At 38.8% G+C, this 22,751-nt stretch overlaps 1 protein-coding gene across 4 annotated transcripts; it reads left to right on the top strand.

Moving 5' to 3' along the window:
* Positions 1-22,199, top strand: YTHDC1 (YTH N6-methyladenosine RNA binding protein C1). 4 transcript variants are annotated; one of them, XM_066996804.1, is made up of 18 exons: positions 2-155; positions 1,711-1,845; positions 4,014-4,115; positions 4,751-5,079; positions 5,211-5,559; positions 6,930-7,019; positions 7,527-7,580; positions 8,187-8,281; positions 10,806-10,914; positions 11,014-11,131; positions 12,191-12,275; positions 14,127-14,293; positions 16,842-16,924; positions 18,411-18,447; positions 18,540-18,579; positions 18,682-18,744; positions 20,366-20,500; positions 21,221-22,199. In XM_066996804.1, exons 1-18 carry the CDS (start codon positions 128-130, stop codon positions 21,443-21,445), a joined length of 2,244 nt encoding a protein of 747 aa, XP_066852905.1. In that variant the 5' UTR covers positions 2-127; the 3' UTR covers positions 21,446-22,199. The 4 variants fall into 4 exon arrangements, with proteins under 4 accessions (XP_066852907.1, XP_066852908.1, XP_066852905.1 ...); XM_066996806.1 differs by lacking the exon at positions 1,711-1,845 and having other exon boundaries at positions 1-155; XM_066996805.1 differs by lacking the exon at positions 7,527-7,580.
* Positions 22,200-22,751: the final 552 nt, after the last annotated feature.

The raw sequence follows: 22,751 nt of genomic DNA, 5'->3' as shown, positions 1-22,751 counted from the left end.
CCGCCCCCCCGCCCGTCCGCCGGTGACGCGCTGCGCGTAAACAGCGCGGTGCCCGGTGGGAGAGGAGGCGTTGGGTGCAGGAAGAGGGCGCCGCCATCTTAGGCGCTCGGCGCGTCGCGGCGGCGGGATGGCGGCGGACAGCCGGGAGGAGAAAGGTAGCCCCGGGGGACGGGCTGGGGGCGGGAGCCGGGGTCCGGGGCGAGCGGGGGGAGCTTGGTGCCCATCGGCGGAGCCGTCTGTCCCCAGCCGGGCCTGCTCGGTCGCTGGCGCCGGGCCTTCGTCCTGTGAGGCGCCCGTGAGGAGAGCGGCGGGCAGCAGAGGCTCGCTCCGGGGGCGGTTTTTGAGGCTTTGGGATGTGGTGCGTGGGGACAGGACCTTCGTGAGGGAACGGGGACGTGATGCCCTAACAGCGGGCTCGGGGCAAGGTGACTGCAGCAGCGGGAGCGAGGCAGAGGGCAGCGAGGTTCGTTGTGCTGCAGGCGGGTTGCTGCTGGTTATCTTCCTGCAGAACTATCTGATTTTCATTTTTTCCTTAATTTCCGATATTTTTTCCTTAAAATTTTCTATTAAGAGATGTAATTACTTTGTTGAGCAGAAGCTGACACTGCAGTATTCTTTGAGTGCTTTCTGCTCGCTGTTCCTGTCTTCTCTGCAGTCCCTTAAGCTTACCGGGCACTGTGGGTAAATAAGTTTGAAATAAAAGAATTGAATGTTTCCAGGGCAACATATGTTCTGAACGCTCAGAACAGCCTGTCACTCTGTGCGGAAGCTGAAGTTATCCACGTGCTGTCTGTGAGGTTATACGAGTCAGTCCTCGCTAAATTGACGTTAAAGATGTGAAAACATACGTCAGATGTAGCGGGTTGCTGTCTGGTGGTTAGCACAGATTATAGTTGTCTTATTAAAAAGGTGAAGGATCCTGGTAGTGATGTGGGTTGGTTTGCATCGTTTTGGATTTCTATGGAATGCATTTCATCTAAAACTTCTTGCCAGATAGCTGGCTGTGAATTGTCACTCACCATTTGTGAGAACGGTGCAAGTCTGCTGTGTTTAGTATTTGTTTTTGGAAAATTCCCACTAGGTTTTGTTAGAGCTGATGAGTAAAATTATTTCTGATATTTGAGTCTTACCTTTATTATTGTAATATTGGTGGGGTAGGATATGTTTGGGATGTTCTGGAATAGATTTTAAAAGCCATTCTAGAAAAACAGTAAAATTGAAATGTGTACTATTGGATTCTTAAACTTTTTCTTGTATAACCATTTATCCAGATGGGCTTGATTTTTTTTTTTTTGTGTATTTAGGATGTGTGTTGGGGTTTTCTGTTTAATCACTGACAGCAGTCAGGTCATGAGTAGCAAACAAGAAAAGTTTTTATGTTTTGTATTTTAATTTTCTTTTAAATTGCTGCTCTGTGAAAGGATGGGTTCTGATTGGATAGCAGATGTTAATAAACGTTTGTTTGTAACTGAATTTATTTTTACTGAAAATGCAATGTTATTTCTGTACTCCATCTAAAAGAGAAATGCTGTTTCACTGCTTAGGGAAAGTGGAAGTAAATCTCACTGACCCTTTCAGTTTTAAATTGCGTGGTCTTATCCCCTCTGTTTGCCAACTCAGATTCTTGTTTGGACCCTTCCTTGAATAGATCTAACTCTTTTGGCCAGCAAAGGAAAACACCCTCCCCAGGTTACTTTCCTGCTGTTTCAGGTGAGTTAAATTTGTTCATGGAGGGATCCAACACACCCCGGAGTCAACATAAGATGAGTTGCAGGAGAGCCCAGTTGGGAGTGTCTGTAGTGAAATGGACCCATGTGGACCTTCCCCCTTCAGCAGTGATGAACTGTAAGAAATCTGTCCCTCTACTGTTCTTCTGTTTCTTTTTTTTGTGCTTTTCCTGATGCTTATCTTGATCTCTCTGAGATAATTTAGCTGATCAGGTTGAATGCTTAACAGTGACAGCTCAGCGAGTGGAATCATTTTATGGAGGTCAGTTGAGCAGTATACCTGATGCAGGCGGCAGATGGGAACTCTGTGGTCAGATTGCCCTTTTTGCATCAGCAGGCTGCTAAATAATTCTGGAAATTTCTTAGGAGTCAGATGCATCACAGAAAGGGGGGAAGACCAGTTCCTGCATCTGTCCTTTGAATACTTTTTTAGGGTTCTGACTACAAATCAGGCCCACCTAACCCTGAAAGGGGTTGTCAGTCTATGTCAGACGTGGTTATTCCATAAAATTTTTATTTTCTCATTTATTTTTGAACCAGTTCATACCTGAGTATTTTAACACCTCTGAATGCTACTGCAGTAGCTAGGTTAAATATAGTTTACTCAAGCATGTTGTTGCCTCACTAAAACAGAATGAAGGCTGAGGCTCAGTATTTGTGGTCTGAGGTGGGTTCTAATTCCAGGAGGCCTTTTTTTCATTGGTCTCCAGTAACAAAATTTTGTGTTGAGAACTTGCCTAGCCCTTTGTGGGGAAACATGATGCAAGCCAGGAACTGCAACCCATGTTTAGCAGTTGCACAGCCATCAGCCTGGCTCTTACATTTCTCATTAAAAGCAAGAATATTTGCTGTGGGTATATATGTATCTACAAGCATCAAGGGCTGCTCCCAAATGAATTACAGTGTAGCTTTGTGATATTTGAATGTCCTCTGACTATAAACTGCCAGGGAAAAGCTTGATCCACCTCTCTCTGCACCACTTCCTTTGCATCATTTACAGCAGCCATGCAGTTCAGTGACAACTTCTACATTCCCCTGCCACAGAAAAAGTGAAGAAGTGCCAGCAGGGAGGCTAGCACACATAGTGACTTCAGATTCAGGTGTATATAGTAGAGATAAAAATTATAATAACTTTTTAATACTAAGCTGTAAAACTCATCTTGTGGCACAGCTCAAGAATTTGAGATAAACAAATTACCATACTCTGGATGGCTTTGTTTACTGCTTTACCACGATTCTGTCCAGCACAAGAATACTGACCTGCTGCTTTTTAATGTGCTACATAGTACCTTTTCCAGATACTGTCAATAGCTGAATCCCTGGAATTTGCTCTGCTTTCCTTTTCTGAAACAGAAAATAGAATCACTGACAGTAATATAGAGTGAAAGAACTCAGAATTCCAGAGTTTAGGAGAAGTAACATGGGATTCTAAATTAATACTTGCTCTATTATATTTCCATTTGCATACTTACACTTAGTCCATCTTATTTTGAAAGTGATTGGAATATTGATCTGCTGTCTTACATCTGATGAATCTTTTTACCAGAATTGCCACATATTCCCATTGGTTTCACTCAAAGTGAAGCAGAGCTAGAAGCAGTGACAAGTTTTAAAAGTTGTGTGACCAAATGTGGTCATTTACTATCTCTAGCATGAATTTCCTGAACTTTTTGTCCTGGTGATTAAAATGAATTAGTTTTTTTTTTTTTTTTTTCAGAGCAACTCAGAATTATGTGGCAAATAAGTATTTCTTTCCACTTCTTCAGTGGATTGACCTAGCTTATGCTCTTGTTAGCTTATCTTGCCCTTCTGTGGCTTTTTCCTTGGAGGTAAACCACAAAATTCCCCTCCTAACACAGCAGTGAGAACAAAATAGCAGGGCAGAAGACAATAATAAATCCGCAAGTTCTTCAGGATTTGAAATAGGAAGATCCCTCCTCTTTTCTTATGGCACTTAGGCTATTGCCCACTCTCCTTTTTCTCTTGTTTTTGAACAGGCTTTTTTGTTAGGCTTGCATTTTTAGGTCAGCTTTGTAACGCTTAAGTGATGTGAGGAACCAAGCTGGACCTTATTCAGAGGCCTAAATGCATTCTGTGACATTTTAATTGTTTTATTGGGTTTGCTCAATCCATCCAACTGAAGTTGTGGACAAAATCAAGACATTAATTTTTGCCATGTGACAGATCTGTAACCCTAAAGGAAACGTTCTGGTTTGTAAATACTAGTTCTACTGTAGTTTGCATCTTCAGACTCATTATGGTTGTTTTTAACTCTTCTGCTTTCAGATGGTGAACTGAATGTCCTGGATGACATTTTGACTGATGCTCCTGACCAAGATGATGAGTTATATAACCCCGATAGTGAGCAAGATAAAAGCGAAAAAAAGGGTAGGTGACTATGGTAGTGGATATTCTATACAAAAGTAAATGACTAAAAAAAAAAAGTCTGTCTTAACAGGGTTAAAGTCTTTGAATAAGCAGTTTTTATAACTAGCTTCAAAGAGTGAAAGAGTCCAAAAAAGTCTTTATTTCACAGGGATCTACTTTTTCACCAGACCTTCCGGACAAACGTTTAACTAGGTGTCCTTTCATCATAGAAGCAGGTGTGGAGTCTGCCTTGTCATGAGTGTATTTGCCATTAGGAAAAGACTGTACGGTTTGCTTTAATGAAGTGAAATGGAGCAAGGCAGTCCCAAAGTCCCTTTTGGGCTCAGTTGCTAGTTTGGCTTTAGACCAATCCCGTAAGAATTTAATTTAGTGTTCCCATACATAAAATTTAGAAAACACCTACCAAAACCTAAAGGATTAGTTGGATATCCTAAAGGATAGTAATATGCCCTTTTTAGAGCATTAGCTGTTCTGAACAGGCAGTATTGAGTGTTGTTGCAAAGCTTACACCTGGAAGATGGTGCCTGTGACAGCAACAGGGGATTTACCGAAGTAGAGAGAAAGTGGGAGTCTCTGCAGAGTTTTTGGTGTTACATGCAAAATAACATTGAGTTTGGTATCTGTTTTTGTTTAAGGATCAAAAAGAAAAAGTGACAGGATGGAAAACGCTGAAAGCAAGAGACAAAAACCTTCTCTGCATTCATCAAGGCAGATGATGCCAAAGCCTCCTAGTTCATCAGTTAGCAATAACAAGAGAATAGTGAGTACGAAAGGAAAGCCAATATCAGAATACAAGAATGAGGAGTATCAGAGGTCTGACAGAAACAAGCGCCCAGATGGTGATCGAAAGACACGCATGTCAAGCAGTTCCAGGGATCCTTATAAAGGACAGCCAGAAAAGACTTGCATGAGGAAGAGGGATCTTGACAGAAGGGCAAAGTCTTCCACACCAGATGGTTCAGAGGTATTAAATGTTCTTGATGCCTTATAAATAAAACAATTATAAGACCTTTTATAAGGCAGATTTTCTTAGGACTGTGTGTGCATCCTGACAATCTTATATGTCCACTGATTCACTTTTTCTTTAAACATCAGAGAATCAGACATGATGTGGATAGAAGACCAAGCAGATCCAGCCATTCTTCTAAAGAAGAGGTGAACTCTGAAGAATATTGTTCAGATCATGAGACTGGCAGTAGTGGCTCCTCTGAACAAGGCAATACAGAAAATGAGGGAATGGAAGAAGAGGAAGATGATGAAGGGGAGGAGGATGAAGAGGTGGAGGAAGATGGGGAAGAGGATGAAGAAGAGTATGAACAGGATGAGAGAGATCAGAAGGAAGGAAATGACTATGACACACGGAGTGAAGCCAGTGATTCTGATTCTGAATCTGCCTCATTCACAGATGGATCAGTCAGATCCGCGTCTGGTTCAGATGCATCAGGTAAGTGACATTTAGCATGCTAGTCTGAAACACCTTGGCATGGAAAATTTGGCTACTCCTAAAAATACCGCTTCCTGACCGTGTCAAAAGTAAATCTTAACAGCACAAGTCATTAAGATCTTAATTTTGAAACATCGTAAAGAAGGAAGAATCTTACTGGAAAGTGGTCTTTCACTACACAAAAACTTGTGGAAATCAGGATTTCTTTGTTGAAGATTTGTATTGTTCTTGATTGCTTTGGCCTTACTGCTAAGTGCTTTGAAATCTTAGAGATAATATTTTCTTAGTTCATCGTTTCTTAGTTAATATTTTCCTTGTGGCTTAACTTCCCGTGCAACTTATTTTAAGCTGGTGATGAGCTATTCTGTATTCATGCAGGTAAGTTACCAGGTAGACTGATGCAGTCAGAGCACTGTCTTCTCCAGAGAAGGTACTATGTTAGACAGATGAGCTTAAATAGTGGCTGCCTTCAGCATAACAAATCTAAGTTGAAATGATTAGCTATTAAGACAAACTTAGAATAAGAGAAAAATTTTAAGCAAAAACTAGAAACAAATGCTTCAGAGCTGTGTAGTGTAACCAGTGCTGACATACAGATAGGAGTTTTTAATGACATAAATAACTGCATGGTTTGGAAGATTTCAAGTTCATGCAGACCTATCTTCCAAGTAAAGCTGAACATTATTCCCCTTAGTTGTCTTTATACAAGCAGACATAAAGGGTTTGGATCGAGTAAGCCTTGGAAAAGGTGATCTCTGTATTGTAATTTCTGCACAGTGGAGAAACTGGTACTGTTCTGTGTTTTCTTGTCTTGTTTTCTTTTTCAAATAAGAAAGAGGCTTACAGTCTCCTGTTGAGATTCCTCTAATATAGCTTCCTGGTCTAAAGTCTCCATAGGTGGCCTTTCTCCTTAACATCTGTCTTTGATTTGGTTTTATGGAGGGCTATAAGGTGTAATGAAAAGACAAAGATGTAATAATTTTTCAGAAAATGCCCACAATATAACATACCTCTCTTTAGAGTGGAAAAAACTGCCTGTGTGCCACAGTGCGTTGTTTTCCTATCTCTTTTCCTTTTGTTGAGCTCTGAGAAAGCAAGCCCATGTCACTATCAGAGCTTGTGCTCTGTGTTGCAAATTTGGCTGAAGGCAGGAGAGAATTAAACTTCCCTTACTAGAACACCCAGGAGATTCATTCTGTCTCAAAACTTCACATGCAATTTCTAGATTTGTGACATTTTTTGTCTTTCTGTGAATTGAAGGCTTGGCTACTTAGCATTTGCTTGTTCTGTGCGTGCTACTTATTTGAATTTTGCCTGCCGCTTGATGTTTAAAATATTGCTGTTATTTGTTATATTTTTCTTTTTTTTAGATGAGAAAAAGAAGGAAAGGAAGAGAGCTAGAGGTATCTCTCCGATTGTTTTTGATAGAAGTGGAAGTTCTGCATCAGAATCCTACGCAGGTATTTTTTCCTTTTATTGCTTGTTGTCCTGACTTGCATCAAATCTTAATGTGTAATCTAAAATAAGTGTAACTGGCTGTAGAGATTTATGGGGTATGTAGCTTTGTATAATTTGGTATTGACTTCTGGCATGTTGTGTGTGGATACCTTTGGGGGGGAAGTAGGCTTTCTTGTTACTTTAATGCTATTCTGTTGCTTAAGTGGAATTTTCACTTTTTTTTAAACTTGGAAGATGATGATTCAGTGACTAGTTTTCTGAGTAGGAAACTGTTCAAATACTACTTAAAAAAAAAAACCAAACCAAACAACCCAAAAACAAACAATAAAAACAAACAAATCAAATCAAAACACTCGTGCACATTGAACAGTATTTTTTTTGTGTGTGTGGGTGCGCGCCAGAAAGCATAATTTGTCATGAATGAAAATTGTATGTGACAAGGCTGTAGAAATTGTATATTATCTCTATTAAGGCTCAATCTGAACAAAATGTACTTTGGCTAAACACAGGTTCAGAAAAGAAGCATGAGAAATTATCATCTTCCGTTCGTGCTGTCCAAAAAGGTATCATTTAAATTTGAATTTTTTAATGCATGCCCCATAGCAAGCCATTGTCTGTGTTCATTAAATTACGTGTAAGTAGTAATGTTCCGATATAAATCAATTTGAGCACATAATTATTGTGAGCATAAAAAAAATTTAAGCTACTTTTGCATGTGTTAAGACCAAAATACAAAAAATTCAGCTGATTTACTCGTAGCAACAGAAAAGCAAAAAATGATGTGGTTTAATTTGAAAAGAAGAATGTTTCAGTAGTCTCTATTGAAGGATTAATGTTGATACAAATGTTTCCTTCTGTTCATTCAAAGATTCTTAACAAAATAAGTCCTATATATCGGAACATCACTGAATTGTGCTGATCTTATTTTTATTTTTTCTTTACCTGAATATCTGAGTTTTAGTTTTGGTTTGACTTTCCCTTTGCATTTTGTACTCTACAGCTTAGACTTCAAGTTTTGAGTTGGGTGGTTGACTGTCTTGATACATAGGTAGGAATGGGGTGGGATCTGGTGTATTTTGAAGGAAGCAAACAACTATCTACACTGACAGCAACACTTTTGAAAACTGTAAATATTTACAGTTCTGCTTATTTGACACTTTGTTTTTCAGACCAAACAAGTAAACTTAAATACATTCTCCAGGATGCAAGATTCTTTCTCATCAAGAGTAATAACCATGAAAACGTATCGCTTGCTAAAGCAAAGGTAAGTTAAATTTTCTTCAAACTGATCACCTTGAGTATTTTGAAACACAACTTACTGTAGAAAAATATACTGATTTATGCATTCTTTTCTCTGTTGCTCAGATCTTGGTAGAGACAAGAATGAAATGTTCCTTGATTCTTTAAGGGTAGCTACTCTGCTTCCACTGTAGTCTAGAGAAGTTTCTGAACCATCAGTTATTTATCTTGATGAAGTATGCTTAAAAAGGGGCCTTAAGCCATGGGAGAGTTAAGACGGGAGTTTAATGTGCTTCTGAAAACATTGAGGGAGCAGGAGGCAGTGGATAGCTGTTTCAAGAAACTTTCTGCTTTTTGAAAGGCATTTTCCTTCTCTGCCCAACAAATCTCTGAGGTGCTGTAGCCTGATGCTATGTTCGGAATGTGACTCTTCACAATACTTTTCTGAAAAACTGATCGTTTTTAAGGTGAACAGTTGCAAAATACAATGAATGTATGCAGTGTTGGTATTTTTCCAACGTGCGCAAAGTTGAATTTTAAAATTCAAAAAACAAAGTAATAATTTAAAAATAATAAGAAATATTTAATATCATACTTAAAAAATAAAAATAATAGTTCTTGTAATCAACTGATTGCATTTTTGTTCAGAAGTTATAGAAAATGATTGTGCCTTTTTTCAAGTTGTTTACAGCTTTTCAAAAGTTATTGTAACAATTGTGTTATCAGGTTAGGAGTTAGAGACGGTGGCACTCTTTGATAAATTCAGCACTATGGGTCTCCCGCTTCTTACGATTTGGGGGAGCTTACCTTTTCAGTGCTATGGTTCTTTTTCTTTGGAATTCGTTCTGTGCATTACATCTGCCTCTGCGATCAGACAGGTTTCATAACAGGTAAGGGATAAGCAGTGATAATATGGGATGGATCATCTATCTCTGCTTGGTGATGCTGAGCTGTCGCTCTCTGTAGCGAGCAGATTTGAGCACTTTGTCTGGGCCACAACATTGTTTGGATGGGTGATCTGCTGTCCTGGTTACTGTTCCCTTAAGGACAGAAATTCTATGGGTAGGATCTTATATGCATGTTCCTTGCTGGAGCATAAAGTTTCTTTCTCTGGGCTTCCTCTATTAAATCTTGGCAGTGTAGTATTACGTGCTGTTCTGTCAGTACCTGTCAGCTGCAATAGAGGCCAAATTCTGTCATGTTACAGAAGCAGAATAGAAAGGATGCACAGTTACTTAATTCTCTGTGGTCCACCAGTGCTTGAGAGGCAGCAAGGATGTTGTGGCCCTGGCCGTTAGTTAGGCTTTAAGGAGATGTCCTGGGTGGACAGTAGCTCTCTTGGAGGTATTTGAGCCATCTTCCCGATGCCTCCTGAAGGTTGCAACAGTTTTCTAGTTCCTAAAGTTCTTGGAGTAGATATTTTGTCTCTTCGTATATTGACACCAGCACTTTGCAACTGCATTTTGGCTTTGCAAGTGCACTGGCTTTTGTGCAGCCAGTGTAAGAGGTTGTTCTAACTCACGGCGTGCTTTCATGAACAGCCTAAAGCAATATACATCTAACTAAAAGCTAGTAACAGGTTAAAACGAAATAGTTCTCTGGTGACTGTATTCTACTGAATTTGGTTGTCACAGAGTCAGATGACCAGTAATTGAGCACAGAGTAGGACATGAAAGCACGTTTTCAATGGGAAAAAAAAAGGACAGAAAAGAATGTTTTCTTCAGCCTCAGAATATATTCCAGTAGAAGCTAAAATTTGGGCATGTGAAACCAGCATAAGCATCTCCTTTGTTCTGGTCCCAAGAAATGGGCTGGGGAGCTGATGTTGCTGAAAAGTAGTGCGAGAAACTGGTTATTTTACAGCTTAGCTTGGTTGGTAGCCTAAAGCAGGTGGTTTTTTTTTTTTGTTGTTTTGTATGGCTGGATGAATGGCTTATGAAAGATGAAAGTCAGGAATTAGCCAGGGGTGGTGTGTGAGGCTGAACATACTGCTTTGAGTTGTATTGCCAATTTAAAATGTTTGTCTGGTGTCTTTCATGTCTGGCCATTTGCTAAAAGATTTTTGAAGTCTGCAAGCTGCCCTCTACTAATCTGTCAAGCTAACAAGGATATTGGACTCTAGCTGCCCACCTTTTATATATACGCTGCTGTTTTTTCCTAATACGTGTGTATTCTTAAAAATACACGAGCTTCTAAAGTGACTTGAAACACAACTTAAAAATACTAAACGCAAACATTCTTATGTTATCTGTCCATCATAGTTACAAACAACACCTGTATAAGTGGTCTAAATGCATCGGCAGTGTTCATAAAAGATCGAAAAGCCATTTTTAAAAACTTTTTTTCTAAAAGTTTTATCATAGGGCAGGCTAAAAATATTTTCTGAAAGAATGATTTTAGCAGTACCATTCTCTTTCTATTATCTTTTATCCCAAAGCACTAGTTCAGTCTTGTTTTCCTCACCTGAACTACATACTTGAAATCTTTCAGCTAAATCACTTGAGATGAACTCATGTTTTGGTGTTGGGGTGGGGATTGTTTTGTTTTAGGGAGTATGGTCAACACTTCCAGTGAATGAAAAGAAGCTTAATGCTGCATTTAGATCAGCGAGGAGTGTTATTTTGATATTTTCTGTAAGAGAGAGTGGCAAATTCCAAGGTAAGGGAAAGTTAGCTTTTATCAAGGTAAGTGGAAGTGAGATTTTATGTGCAGTAGCTTTCCTGTTGCCTTTGTTACAATTCATGTGAAATCCTTCAGGATTTGCAAGACTTTCTTCAGAATCCCATCATGGAGGATCACCTATACACTGGGTGCTGCCTGCAGGAATGAACGCGAAAATGTTGGGAGGTGTCTTTAAAATTGACTGGATTTGTAGGTAAATAACTGTTCATTTGTTTCTGCTTAGTAACAAGACCTAATATCATTTTTGTGTATTACTCAGTTGAGTGCTGACAGCATCCTTTTGAAAATTCATTTCAACTAGAGAACTGTCCTCCATCCCCCACATACTCATGGCCACATGTTACTGAACTTGGAATTCCAGTCTGTACCTGATGTGCACTACAGCAAATAATTTTTTTGCCTGTAGACCATTGATTAGTTTAGAGATTTTTAACATTTGAATGTTTTCCTTCACTCACCTCTTGCCCTGAAACTAGAAAATGAAACTAGAAAACTATTGTGAAATTTTGGAGTAAAATCAACTGCTCACTCGTTAGACAGCTATGGGGAAAGTGGGGAGGAATCCTGTAAGGATGGTTCTGTGTTTTACTGACATGGTGGCATCCAGCTGAACAAAGAAAATGCTACTGCTCTAAAAAAATATGTAATAGATTACATTATGAAGTAGTCTCTACTTGCATAATACATAGGATGTTCGTTGATATAACTGAGTGTGTTGTAAAGAGGTCGTCTATCAGTCCAGTGAGATGCGGTGCACAAGCACTTGTGCTGACGAAGAATAAATACAGGGGAGGTGACGCTTCAATTTATAGGAAAACTGAAGCTGGAAAGGACTGTAGGAAGTTATCTACTCCAACCTCCATCTCAAATAGGGTCTAGCTTCAGAATAAGATTAGATGCTCCAGGCCTTATTTCAGTGATATTGCTATAAACAGTACATGTAGATACCACCTCACATAGAGACTGGTTAGCATATTCGGATTGTGACTGCTTATTGTACAACCTCAATATTATACAAAGACAAATTTCTTTAGTGACACAGTGTAGACTTCAATAGTTAATACTGGAATAAGACACAGTGAAATCTTCAATTCTTCAGGTATTAATATGTGCTAATACGTCTATTTAGAGAACCACCGGTACATAGGGTAACAAGATTATTCTTTTTGTAAGGTCCTATTGTATGCATTATTATTATTTTTAAGTAAAATACGAAGGCAAAGCTATAAATGATACCACTTGCATATTTTAGGCGTGAATTGCCGTTCACTAAGTCTGCTCACCTGACCAATCCTTGGAACGAACATAAGCCAGTAAAGATTGGACGCGATGGACAGGTTTGTTTGTTTTCTGTTTTGTTTTTTCCTTAATAATTCATGTCTTCTAGTGCTTGCTAAGTTTGTATGTACAGAAGATTTTAAATCTCTTCAGATCAGTTACTCATTGTAAGTACTGTGATGAGGGCAAGAAGCTTATTTTTAGTACTGTTGGGGGAGAAGGAAACAATATAATGCCAATGTTGTTGTCTTTGTGATGAAAGTGTTCGGTGCTTCCAAACTGTGATATTTTGGGATTGAAATGTAATGTGTCTTGCATTGTATGGTGTGCAAACCTGTATAACATCAGTTCTTAAGAACTGGTGTTTGCAGCTGTGTTCTGCATTGCATTTTTCTTTTCTACTGTATTGCTTGGGGTGTAGGCTCTACCATTATAAATTATATACTAGTAAATTGTAAGTGGGATGGCTCTTTGTCTTGTCAGATGTACCAGAGCGCAGGTATGTTGCTGCTGTAATCAAGTAACCCAGCCTTGATTTAAAATAATGGGTTCTGCTTTCTGAAGGCAAGATGGGAGTACCTATACTGTATGGAAAATGTTAGACTCCGTGCATTATTTTTCCCATAGACACATTCACTTTGTTAGGTAGCAAAAGTAAAATGGTATTTTCTGTCATGTTCAAGTGTAGTGTGATCTCTGAAAAATGATTTCATTTAACTTTGATTCTGTTAAATGGTCAAGGAAACAGAGTTATTTTTAATGTTTTGTCCCCTTCACTATAGAGTTGTAGATGTGGGTTTTCCATTTTTCATAAAATTACTGTACTGCTAGGTACTGGGCAAGCATGCTTGTTTTCCCAGCTTTTCCTCAGGTTATTTCATGAAGTGGTTGTTGTTTATCTGTTTATATTTTGTGTAATCTCCAATGGATGTTTCTTCTGATGATGCATACACTTTCCCTCAGAACTCAAGTGAGCATCTACAATATCCTTCACTAGGGTGTTTCACAGGCCTGCTAGTCACCAGGTTGAAGAAGCCCTTTCTTGGATTGTTCAGCACCTGTCTCCTCCTAGTTTAATTTGATGGCCCCAAGTTTCTTGCTCCAGAAAAGGGAGTCAAGTTGATTTCTGTTCGATGTTGAGTTCTTTGGAGGAGAGGGTTGCTCCCATTGTGGCTCTTGTTTTCCACACCTCACAAATTCCTCCTTTTTTTTCCAAGGCCGAAAAATCCCCACCCATTTGGTCTTTGCATACAGGAGTTGTTCCACACATGCAGTATCCACGTCACCTCCTTTGAAGCTTTTCCAGTTCTACTGTCCTTATCCCTGTCCCCTCTGCCTTTTTTTCCCTTCAGAACTGCACCCAGTATTCCAGGTATGGGTGGAACATGGAATTCCAGAGTGGTATAATTTTCTTATTCTGTGTTCCTGTCCTAACAATCCTGAACACGTGATTTGCTTGTTTTGACCACTGCCAAGTGCTAACCTAGTGTTTCATGGATCTATCATCGACTGAAGAACTCGTTTTTTTGAGTGGTAATAGTGAACTTCATCAGGCCATGGCTCTGTATGTGAAGCTAGGATGGATTTTTCTCCTACGTGTCGCTTTTCTTTCTGTAATAGGTGATTATTTTCTTTGTGATGAAAAACAGTCCTCTGGTTTTGTAGCAAATCAGTGATGTGGCCTGTATGTCTCATGGGAAGATATGGTTGCCCCAAGTGTTGGACTAATTCATGAAAATTCTAAGTAGTCCCTAAAGAGTGGAAGGTAATGTAAGTGAATTTTGCTATGTCTCGAGTCATACTGAAATATCTTCAGTGTCTTTTTTTTTAAGTGTATATTGCTAATGTAATTGAGGAGAGTGTCTTTTCTTCGGTTTATAAACCACTACTGAACTTCTAACTAATTGTAGGAGATTGAGCCGGAATGTGGAACCCAGCTTTGTCTTCTGTTCCCTCCTGATGAAAGTATTGACTTGTATCAAGTCATTCATAAAATGAGGCACAAGAGAAGAATGCACTCACAGCCCCGATCAAGAGGACGCCCATCCCGTCGTGACCCCGTTCGGGACGTGGGAAGGTTAGAAACGTTCTTTGGACTGATAATAGGCACATGTATCAGAATAACGTGATGGAGGAATGTGATTCGTCAAAGCTTTCCCTGCGATAAAGAAGAGAGAAAATCCTCAAATCAAGCTGCATGGACAAGTTTGTGGCTTCATTGAGGATTTCACATGGTTCCCCGGTCTGTCATTTTTCAAGAGGAAAATGGGGATCTTTGCTTTTGCAGAAAAAAAAAAAAGCTCTTAAAGTGCTCTCTAGTTTAGACTAGATCATTTATTGAGATAATGCAACATGTAACACTAGCTGTAGGTAAGCTTGGATTTATTATGAGCAGGCTAGATGGAGAGAAGGAAATATTTATATGCCAAAAATGTGTTAATATCTTGTAAAAGCCTTTTCTTTCAGGTGTGTCTCTGGATAAGCCTTATCAAATATGGGACTTTAATAAGGATCACTTAAAATTTTGCAGAAGATGCCGCCTCATTTTGAGGATAAAATATTTAAGTTATTTTGATATTCAAGAGGAGCATTATTGGGACTGTTTCAAATTGTGTCACCGTGATGTTTTAACCCCATTGCCAAATATTCTCTAACATATAACCACTGAATTCACACATCTTGCTGAGCTTCTGAAAACAGTAGGTTCTTTCCAAAAGGGATCGAGTGGCCCTTGGAGACCCGGCAACAAACCAAACAGAATGGCTGTTGCTGTGTCTGTATATACAACCTTTCCAGATGCTGGCAGTACCTGTGGACTTAAAGTATTTTTAGAGGATCGACATGGTTATTGATCACTGCTATATGAACTTAACATCATTTTCCAGAAAAAAGGGGGTATAACTTGTTACAGAATTGGAGAAGTCTTTGCAAAGAACTGATATTAGCCCTTCTGCCAAACACCTTTTCCCTGTCTAGCCATTTTGCATACAGACTGATGTATGGTTTGGGCTGAAACCTTTGGTTGTTTCCTCTTTGTGGAAACGTCCTGTGGTAGGTACAGATACCCAACGAGAGTCCCCTTTTCCTTGAGCTTAAAAAAAGGACACTATAACGAGTAGGTAGGAGGAAACCTGGCAGCGCCCCCCTATTTTTGGCTTTAAAGGACTGAACACCAAGATGGCTTGTGAAGTTAAGCTAAGAGGTTTCCAGTGCAATAAAGTATATACAAGTGAAGGTTTTGCAATGGACTGCAAACTATACATATAACACCACCACACCTTCTCAAGCCTGCCAGGGCCTCCATTTATGTATGTGGCTTACAGCTTAAAGTCAGTAGTTGGACTACTATATGAACTGTTTCTATCATAATTTATACCGGTCGTAAATGCACTCTCAAAACTACAAGAAAGCGGTATGTTTATTCTTTACACCAGCTTCTATTTTTCTTGATCTGATTTTGCTGTAGATGCAACTGCTTTGTTTTTTGGGCTTTTTGCTCATAGTAAAGAATCTGCTTTCGTTTTAAAGAGCTTAGTAACTGGGTATGGTGGGCTTTAAAAACTGAAGTTGGGAAGGGGGAGGAGAAACTACTTCTCATAAAACTAAGAGAAAGCTGTGTGAGCTCATTACTCAGCAAGCAAGTTGCACAGTAATTAAGCATTATAAGAAAGTGTTGATTTCATGTCTTTGTCATAAGGAATTATATTGCTGATGGGGGATTGGATTGTAGCTGATTTGTGTTTAGAAACACCTTTATGTTAGCATTGAAGTCTCCCATTGATGTTCATGTACCTTGATGGAGCAACATTAGCAGCCAGTTTTCAGTTCTTTTTTAAGCATAGTTCTTTATTAAACATAACAGCAATGGGAATGTACGTGTTTTATAAACAGACTGCCTTCCCGAGAATGAGATTCTTAAAGGTACTATCTCTTCCATAAGAGAACTATTCTGTATTTAAAAAAAAAAAAGCCCTAATTAATTATCAGGAAATTTAAACATTCTTAAACTTTCTGTAAAAGGCACTGATACATTACTGGTAAATTGCTTAGAATAGAATTTGTTAGAAATAATATTGTTGGACTACAAAGCTAGCCAAGCTGCAGTGAAAAGCAATTTCACAATAGCATGCACGGTTTTATTTATAAATGTTATGCAAATAGACCTCTTGTAGAATTATTTACCCCATAGCTAGCAAAGTAATGTCCGTGCCTTTTGACTGTAATGGTATAATTTACCGTTTATTTTAACTGTATGCAGTAATGTAAATTCTGTTGTCCAATAGGTTGGTTCAAAATGTAACGTGAAAGTATAATGCTAAAGCCTAAGTCTGAATTTGTTTCAGACAATTCTGTTACCTTTTGTTTGTTACAAAGGTACCATTGGTAGAGTTTCTTCCATAACTACCAAAGCACCTGTAACCAAAAGCTAACAGGAGGGTATTTAATCAGACTGTTGTATGTAATTATTTGAGTTCAAACTTAAAGCTTTAGAATAATTTGAAGCAGATGAAGTTCAGAATGGATAAATGGAGAACCTGGGCGGCTCAAGCTATTCCTTTGAGGTATTCTGCTGTGCCGAATGCTCCAAGCAACCTTGTTTAATTTCTGATATCTAATTTGTATAGGCGTCGACCAGAAGATTATGATATTCATAACAGCAGAAAGAAACCAAGGATTGACTATCCCCCTGAGTTTCACCAAAGACCAGGTTAATATCTTACCATGAAGATTTGTGTGCACCAATTCACAAGTGTTTTCTCTAGTGCATCCTCATGAATTCTAAAAGTAAACTTTTGGTATGGTTGGGGTATAAAAATGGAACGTGTCCTGAGTGCTGTCTGCTGGTTTAAACCACTTCTTGCCAAAGTCTAGTGGCACTAAGCTTCACTGCTTTGAGAGAAATGAGTTAATCTAGACCGAGCCCTTCTAAGAATCTCAGAATTGTGGAAATTGTTGTGCGTGGTCCTCTCAAAAACTTTGTTGATGTGGTTAGTTGAAATGCCTGCCAGTCACTAGAATTTGCTTGACCTACTTGCAAGTGCAATCAAATTAAAATGTTCATCAGAAATTTTCTACTGGGAAAGTTAGCTAAGATAGCCTGAGTAGTAGGCTGTATTTAGAGACAGTGGTAGACATTCAGTTGTGTTTTCAGAAACTTTTTTTACAAGTTTGATACGAGGAAGGGAATGGAACACTGTATTTTACAAGAGGCTCTAATGATGGGTTTGGGAAAATAATTTTGCTGTTTTCTAGAAAGAAATGTTCACAATTGTGATACAACAACAATGCTCATAATATTGGAGATTTTTTTCGGAAAGCAAATATTACAAAACGGTTGGTTGTAATCTACAGAGACTTGCTCCACTAGTGTTAGAAATATAAATTCTGTTATTTCAGTAGTAGATTTCTAAATCTTTCTTAAGAATGTGCCTTTATCTGTCCAGCTTGACTGCAAAGTTAGCATCCTTTGATGCAAAAAGTATGTTTTTTGCTGCTCCCTGTCTTTCCAAGACTATTATTTAGAGTACAGAACAAAATTTTAAGAACTAATGAAGTTCAAAACTATTGTTTTATTAGCGGCATAGGCATGCCTGGTGTTTTGCACCATTTTGCTGAGCCGTGAAAAGTTTACTTCTTGGAATTTACTAAAGCTGTAATAATTCTTTGGCCTGGACAGCTTTTCCAGATGGTTTTACCTTGTTTTTAAGTTTCTGTTTAACTTCGTATTCAAAACCTAGGAAATCAGCTTTGAATCGTGGTGCTCTGGGCATCTCTGTACTGAATGCATGGTTAATAAGTAGCAGCGGACATGGGTTGACTGTCAGGGCACAGTACCCTTCAAGCCTGTGGGCAGTTCCAATTAATTTGAAAGAAATTTGTCTGTTTGCACAGATTTCCCCTTCCATATTTGTACTGCGTGCAAGCTTCTGTGAGTGTGTATGAATATATATAAGCGCACACATTTTATATATATGTATAATTTTTTGTTACTATACTATTTTTCTTTACTGTCTACAAGAAATTTTAAGTTTGAGATTATTTTGAAACTGAATACAACAGGCATTACACTGTGTGCCAGCTACCAAATTGTAACAAGTATTACAAAATGGAAGGATAGATTCTAATAAGTATATTTTTTAAGACTGTTATAATGAGATGGTAAATTAAATTAACACTGCTTGATGTTTGAACAGGGTATATAAAGGATCCCAGGTATCCTGAAGTAGACAGGTAAGGTGTGTTCATGCTGTTCACTTTATGTCCTGGTAACTTGTCTGTGTGGATAACTTGGATTTAGTTCTGCAAATTTTTATTCCCAACAGACGATTTTCAGGAGTTCGACGGGATGTGTTTTTAAATGGGGTAAGTTGGTGCATATTGATTTTGTGGGAACTCTATATGCAGCTTTCAGCACTTCCGAAGAACACTCATCACAAATATTAATATCACTGTCTTTCATTTTAGTCCTACAATGATTACGTGAGGGAATTCCACAACATGGGACCACCACCACCGTGGCAAGGAATGGTTTGTGTCTTGTTCAACTCCATTTTTCTCTAGAAAATACGGCTTTTCTGTTCCCCACTATAGGAGCCTAGTATATCTGAACTGTGCCCAACTCTTCCCTTTTCCTAAAATTTATCTTTTCTGTAATTGCGTAAAATTTCAAGGAGGAAAAATTACTTATCAAGTATCTTGTATTTTTATTTTGCTCTCAGCAATATTCCATCACTATAGTAAGGAGCACAGCAGCAGGAATCTGTGTTGGCTTGAACCTAGAAGGAACTGAAAGCTCTGAGGAAATAGCAGATCCTTTCTGTAGCCCGCACAGGAGGGTGTGACCAAATTCTGTGCTCAGCTAAAGATTCACAGTAATTGGCTTTCTTTCAGACAGCAAGTGCATCAAAGAGGTGGACTTGCTGCAGAGTCTCACAGAATGGGCTGGCGTGCTCAAGTGTTATGCAGTGGTTTGCTTTTGGCTATGGCAGTGAAGCATGAAGGAAAGTAGCAGACTGTACTGAATAGTGTAATCCAAATAAGCTACGTCATATGGCAGCCTCCACTGAAATGCACTTTTTTCCCAGTCAGATATGCATGTGTATGTTCGCACATGTATACAGTTACCTACGCTGAATTTAAGTACAAGCAAAATATCAGTTACATTCATTTGTGGTTTTGTCATCCTGTGAGGAAGAAAAGTCACTGTAATTAGTTATTTTGATTATATTTTGTTATTCTGGCTCTGAGTTGTGTCCTGATTTTGGGTAATTGTAACAAGAGCCAGAAAGCTTGTTGTGTATATTGTGAATGAGCAACAGGCTGTGCCAGATGTAGAGATGCTATTACAGCCTCTCATTTTTCTCAGCTGTAACACAGCTCTCATTTGCCATAACTGAAGGAGATCAACAGATTTTTCAGACTGGGAGGAAAATGTTTCTTCAAACACAGCTAAACCTAGAGATGCTCCCATCATTTCTCCCTGCTCTTCCCCATTCTGCATGATGGCCAAGTAGTCATTTTAAAATCCAGCACTTCCACCTACTTCATTTATGAGCAGCAATGCAAGCAAAATTGCTTTAGTAATATCTGAAAGAAAGACCTTATTGATTAAAGAGATGGAAGAGAAGCCAAGAGATGATTTGATTTAAAAAAAATAATAATTAAAAGAATCTGCTAGCCTTTTGTTAAATAATTTGTCTTGCAGAGTAAGCTCGTTCATTTAAAACAGGATATACCGATAAGGAATGGCACCAGGAAGAATCATTTCTGTGAGAATTTGTGTGTTTGGTCAAAAAATCATATTCCATATGCATAGGTCATTAATAAGAATTAGCAAAATGAAGTTGCAAAATTTCACCTACAGCATCACATTGAGGCAGGTATTGAAAGGAGGTGTGTTTTGGGTCTGGGGAGGGTGTTGGCCAAACTTGTAAAAAAGGCAATGATGTGGTCTGTCATTGCTTTTTGGCAGTAAAAGATAAGAAATGTTCTGCTATACAGTTAGGAGACTGTGATCAGATTTAGATGCCTGTGTTAAGTTGTTTCCACTTGAATGAAAGTAACCTCTGCTCTTAATTCCCAGCACTAAGCCTTGGGTACATACCTTTGTTTTAGAACATTCAACACATTTTATGTAACTTTCTTGTAGCCACCGTATCCAGGCATGGAGCAGCCACCACACCACCCTTACTATCAGCACCATGCACCTCCACCTCAAGCTCACCCTCCATACTCAGGACATCATCCTGTACCACATGAAGCAAGATACAGAGACAAACGAGTAGTAAGTGTCCACAAAGTCAGGGGGAGACAAGTCTGCAGGCTAGAGTAGGAATAGGAGGAATTTGGAGTACAGATGTAGTCTGGCACTTGTTGACTTTGAAAATCGGGTTTTAAAGTGCATTTTAGTTTTCCTGGGAAAGGTCAGTCATGTAGATTGGCTAGGTATTTCCAGCATCTTTGAAAAGCGTCTCTCCCCCAGGTGACATGAAGTGCAGAATTACCGGAATGTGTTCTTGAAATGAGTTGTTTGCCTAAAATGGCATCTGGTTGTCAAGCTGTGAAGCTTTTTTCCTGTGAAGCCCAGTTTGAATAAGGATGTGGCCTTACGTCACTTCTTGCAGTCATGCACTATAAATTACTTTCTCTTCATTAGCAGAAAAGTTTGAGTTTTATAACTTTTATGGGCACATCAAAAAACAGATCAAATTGATGAACCATTTCTGTTAGCTGACTTTGACAGCCGCTTCGCTTTCTCTTGCTGTTATCTGGCATTTGAACCCCAATTTACATATTTTCTGCTTTGTGCACAGTAGAATCATGGACCTATCATGTTGCCCTGAGGATGAGTGAAACTTTGTGGATGCTTGACATATACCTATATATCTATAAATATATATACTTATACTGGGCTTTCCGAAGAGTTACAGCTAATCCTGTGGATAAGGGCAGAGAGGGGATTTTCATCTGGAAAAGAAAATAAACACCTGTCCTTTCATCACAGCACGACTATGACATGAGAGTGGACGACTTTCTTCGCCGCACACAAGCAGTTGTCAGCGGTCGGAGAAGCAGGCCTCGGGAGAGGGACCGAGAGCGGGAACGGGACCGTCCTAGAGATAACAGAAGAGACAGAGAACGGGACAGAGGCCGTGATCGGGAAAGGGAGAGAGAGAGGATTTGTGACCGGGACAGAGACAGAGGTGAAAGAGGTAGATACCGAAGATAATCTATCTGGAACCAGTGCTCACTTGAAACAAAAAAGCTTGTATTTTTTTGTGTGTTTACAAGTAGTATATTTTATTTCCAGCTGTCTACTTAAAGTTCGTTGTGTAGAAGGATTTATAATGACTCTCTTTATTCCAAGCATGCAGTGAACTATGAACTGGAAAAACTCAGATCAGCCAAACATAGAATACGCAAAGCTGACACAACTTGACATTTCTATTGGAGCAGAATGGGAAACAGTTAAGAATGTAGATATTGATTAATTCTCAATAAGTGTTCACTTACTTAGTGACTTCATTCTAGGTTTTTGAATACTGATGGAAAACTGCCATATTTTTTTTTGCTTTGATGTTTCCTTCCCGTAGTTTCACATGGTTCAGTGGGAGAATGCTGCTATCAAGTATGCAAATATTGAAGTATGATTTTTTTGACTGTATGGCAGTGTTGTAGCAGCCTATTTTTTTCTTCTGGTTTTTAACTCTGTCTGTAAAGTCAAGTGTTTTTTCAGTCTTCAGTAATGAAAGCAATATTAAGAAGACACTATTGATACCTAATTTTTAACCTTTTTTAAAAGATCTTCCCATGTTCAGTAACATTTGGTCAATTCTCTTGTCTAGTCTCCTTCCAAAATGTATACATTGCTTGGAATGTTCACAACCTGCGTGTGTGGAACCAGAAAATATTGCTGTATTCTACATTGCTACCATTTTTTATATAAAAATAAATTGGTAACTATTGAAATGATTAAAACTCCAGATCGGGTTTCTTGGTCTTCTAAGCTTGCCAGTTTTGATGAGCTCTGGCAGTTCTAGGAAGGTGTTTGTGTTCAAAAATAGTTTAAAGGTGCTTAACAATGGGTGAAATTAATCCAGAAGCATGAATTTAGTAAAAGGACTGCTGCAATAAAAGGTAATTGCTTTTCTGTTACCACAATGAAGTAGTCAACTTACATAGCTCTAGCTGATCAGAGTTATTAAGGCCTTGCATGTTTTAACTTAATAAAATGATCCTCAAGCTGATAATAGGCTGTCTTCAGCCATAATCATACCTGTCTACCAATGGTGCATTAGTCCTGTAAGGTCCAGACTCTCCTCATGTCTTCTTCATAGTGATTACTGCATCACTTGTTGTTTGTCCTAAATAGGAAATATTTGAAGCTAAATGCCAATGGTGTAAAACTGTGAAGAAAGAGAAGTAAAACTTGTGGTCTACGCTGTTCAGTTTCTGCAGCAATTTCCGAGTTCTCAAAACCTCTATGCATTAACTACGTGGACTTTTTCATAACCGTTCTTCAGTACTTTCTTCAG

The sequence above is a fragment of the Anser cygnoides genome, chromosome 4 (assembly GCF_040182565.1).
Source record: "Anser cygnoides isolate HZ-2024a breed goose chromosome 4, Taihu_goose_T2T_genome, whole genome shotgun sequence".
Classification (NCBI taxonomy): domain Eukaryota; kingdom Metazoa; phylum Chordata; class Aves; order Anseriformes; family Anatidae; genus Anser; species Anser cygnoides.
This window is presented reverse-complemented; position numbering and strand designations above follow the sequence as displayed.

Excerpts from the sequence above, each read along its gene's own strand:
- YTHDC1 (XM_066996804.1), top strand. The coding sequence starts at position 128 with ATGGCGGCGGACAGCCGGGAGGAGAAAG. Across the intron at positions 14,294-16,841 it reads CCCGTTCGGGACGTGGGAAG|GCGTCGACCAGAAGATTATG; the intron begins GTTAGAAACGTT and ends TAATTTGTATAG. Across the intron at positions 16,925-18,410 it reads TGAGTTTCACCAAAGACCAG|GGTATATAAAGGATCCCAGG; the intron begins GTTAATATCTTA and ends ATGTTTGAACAG.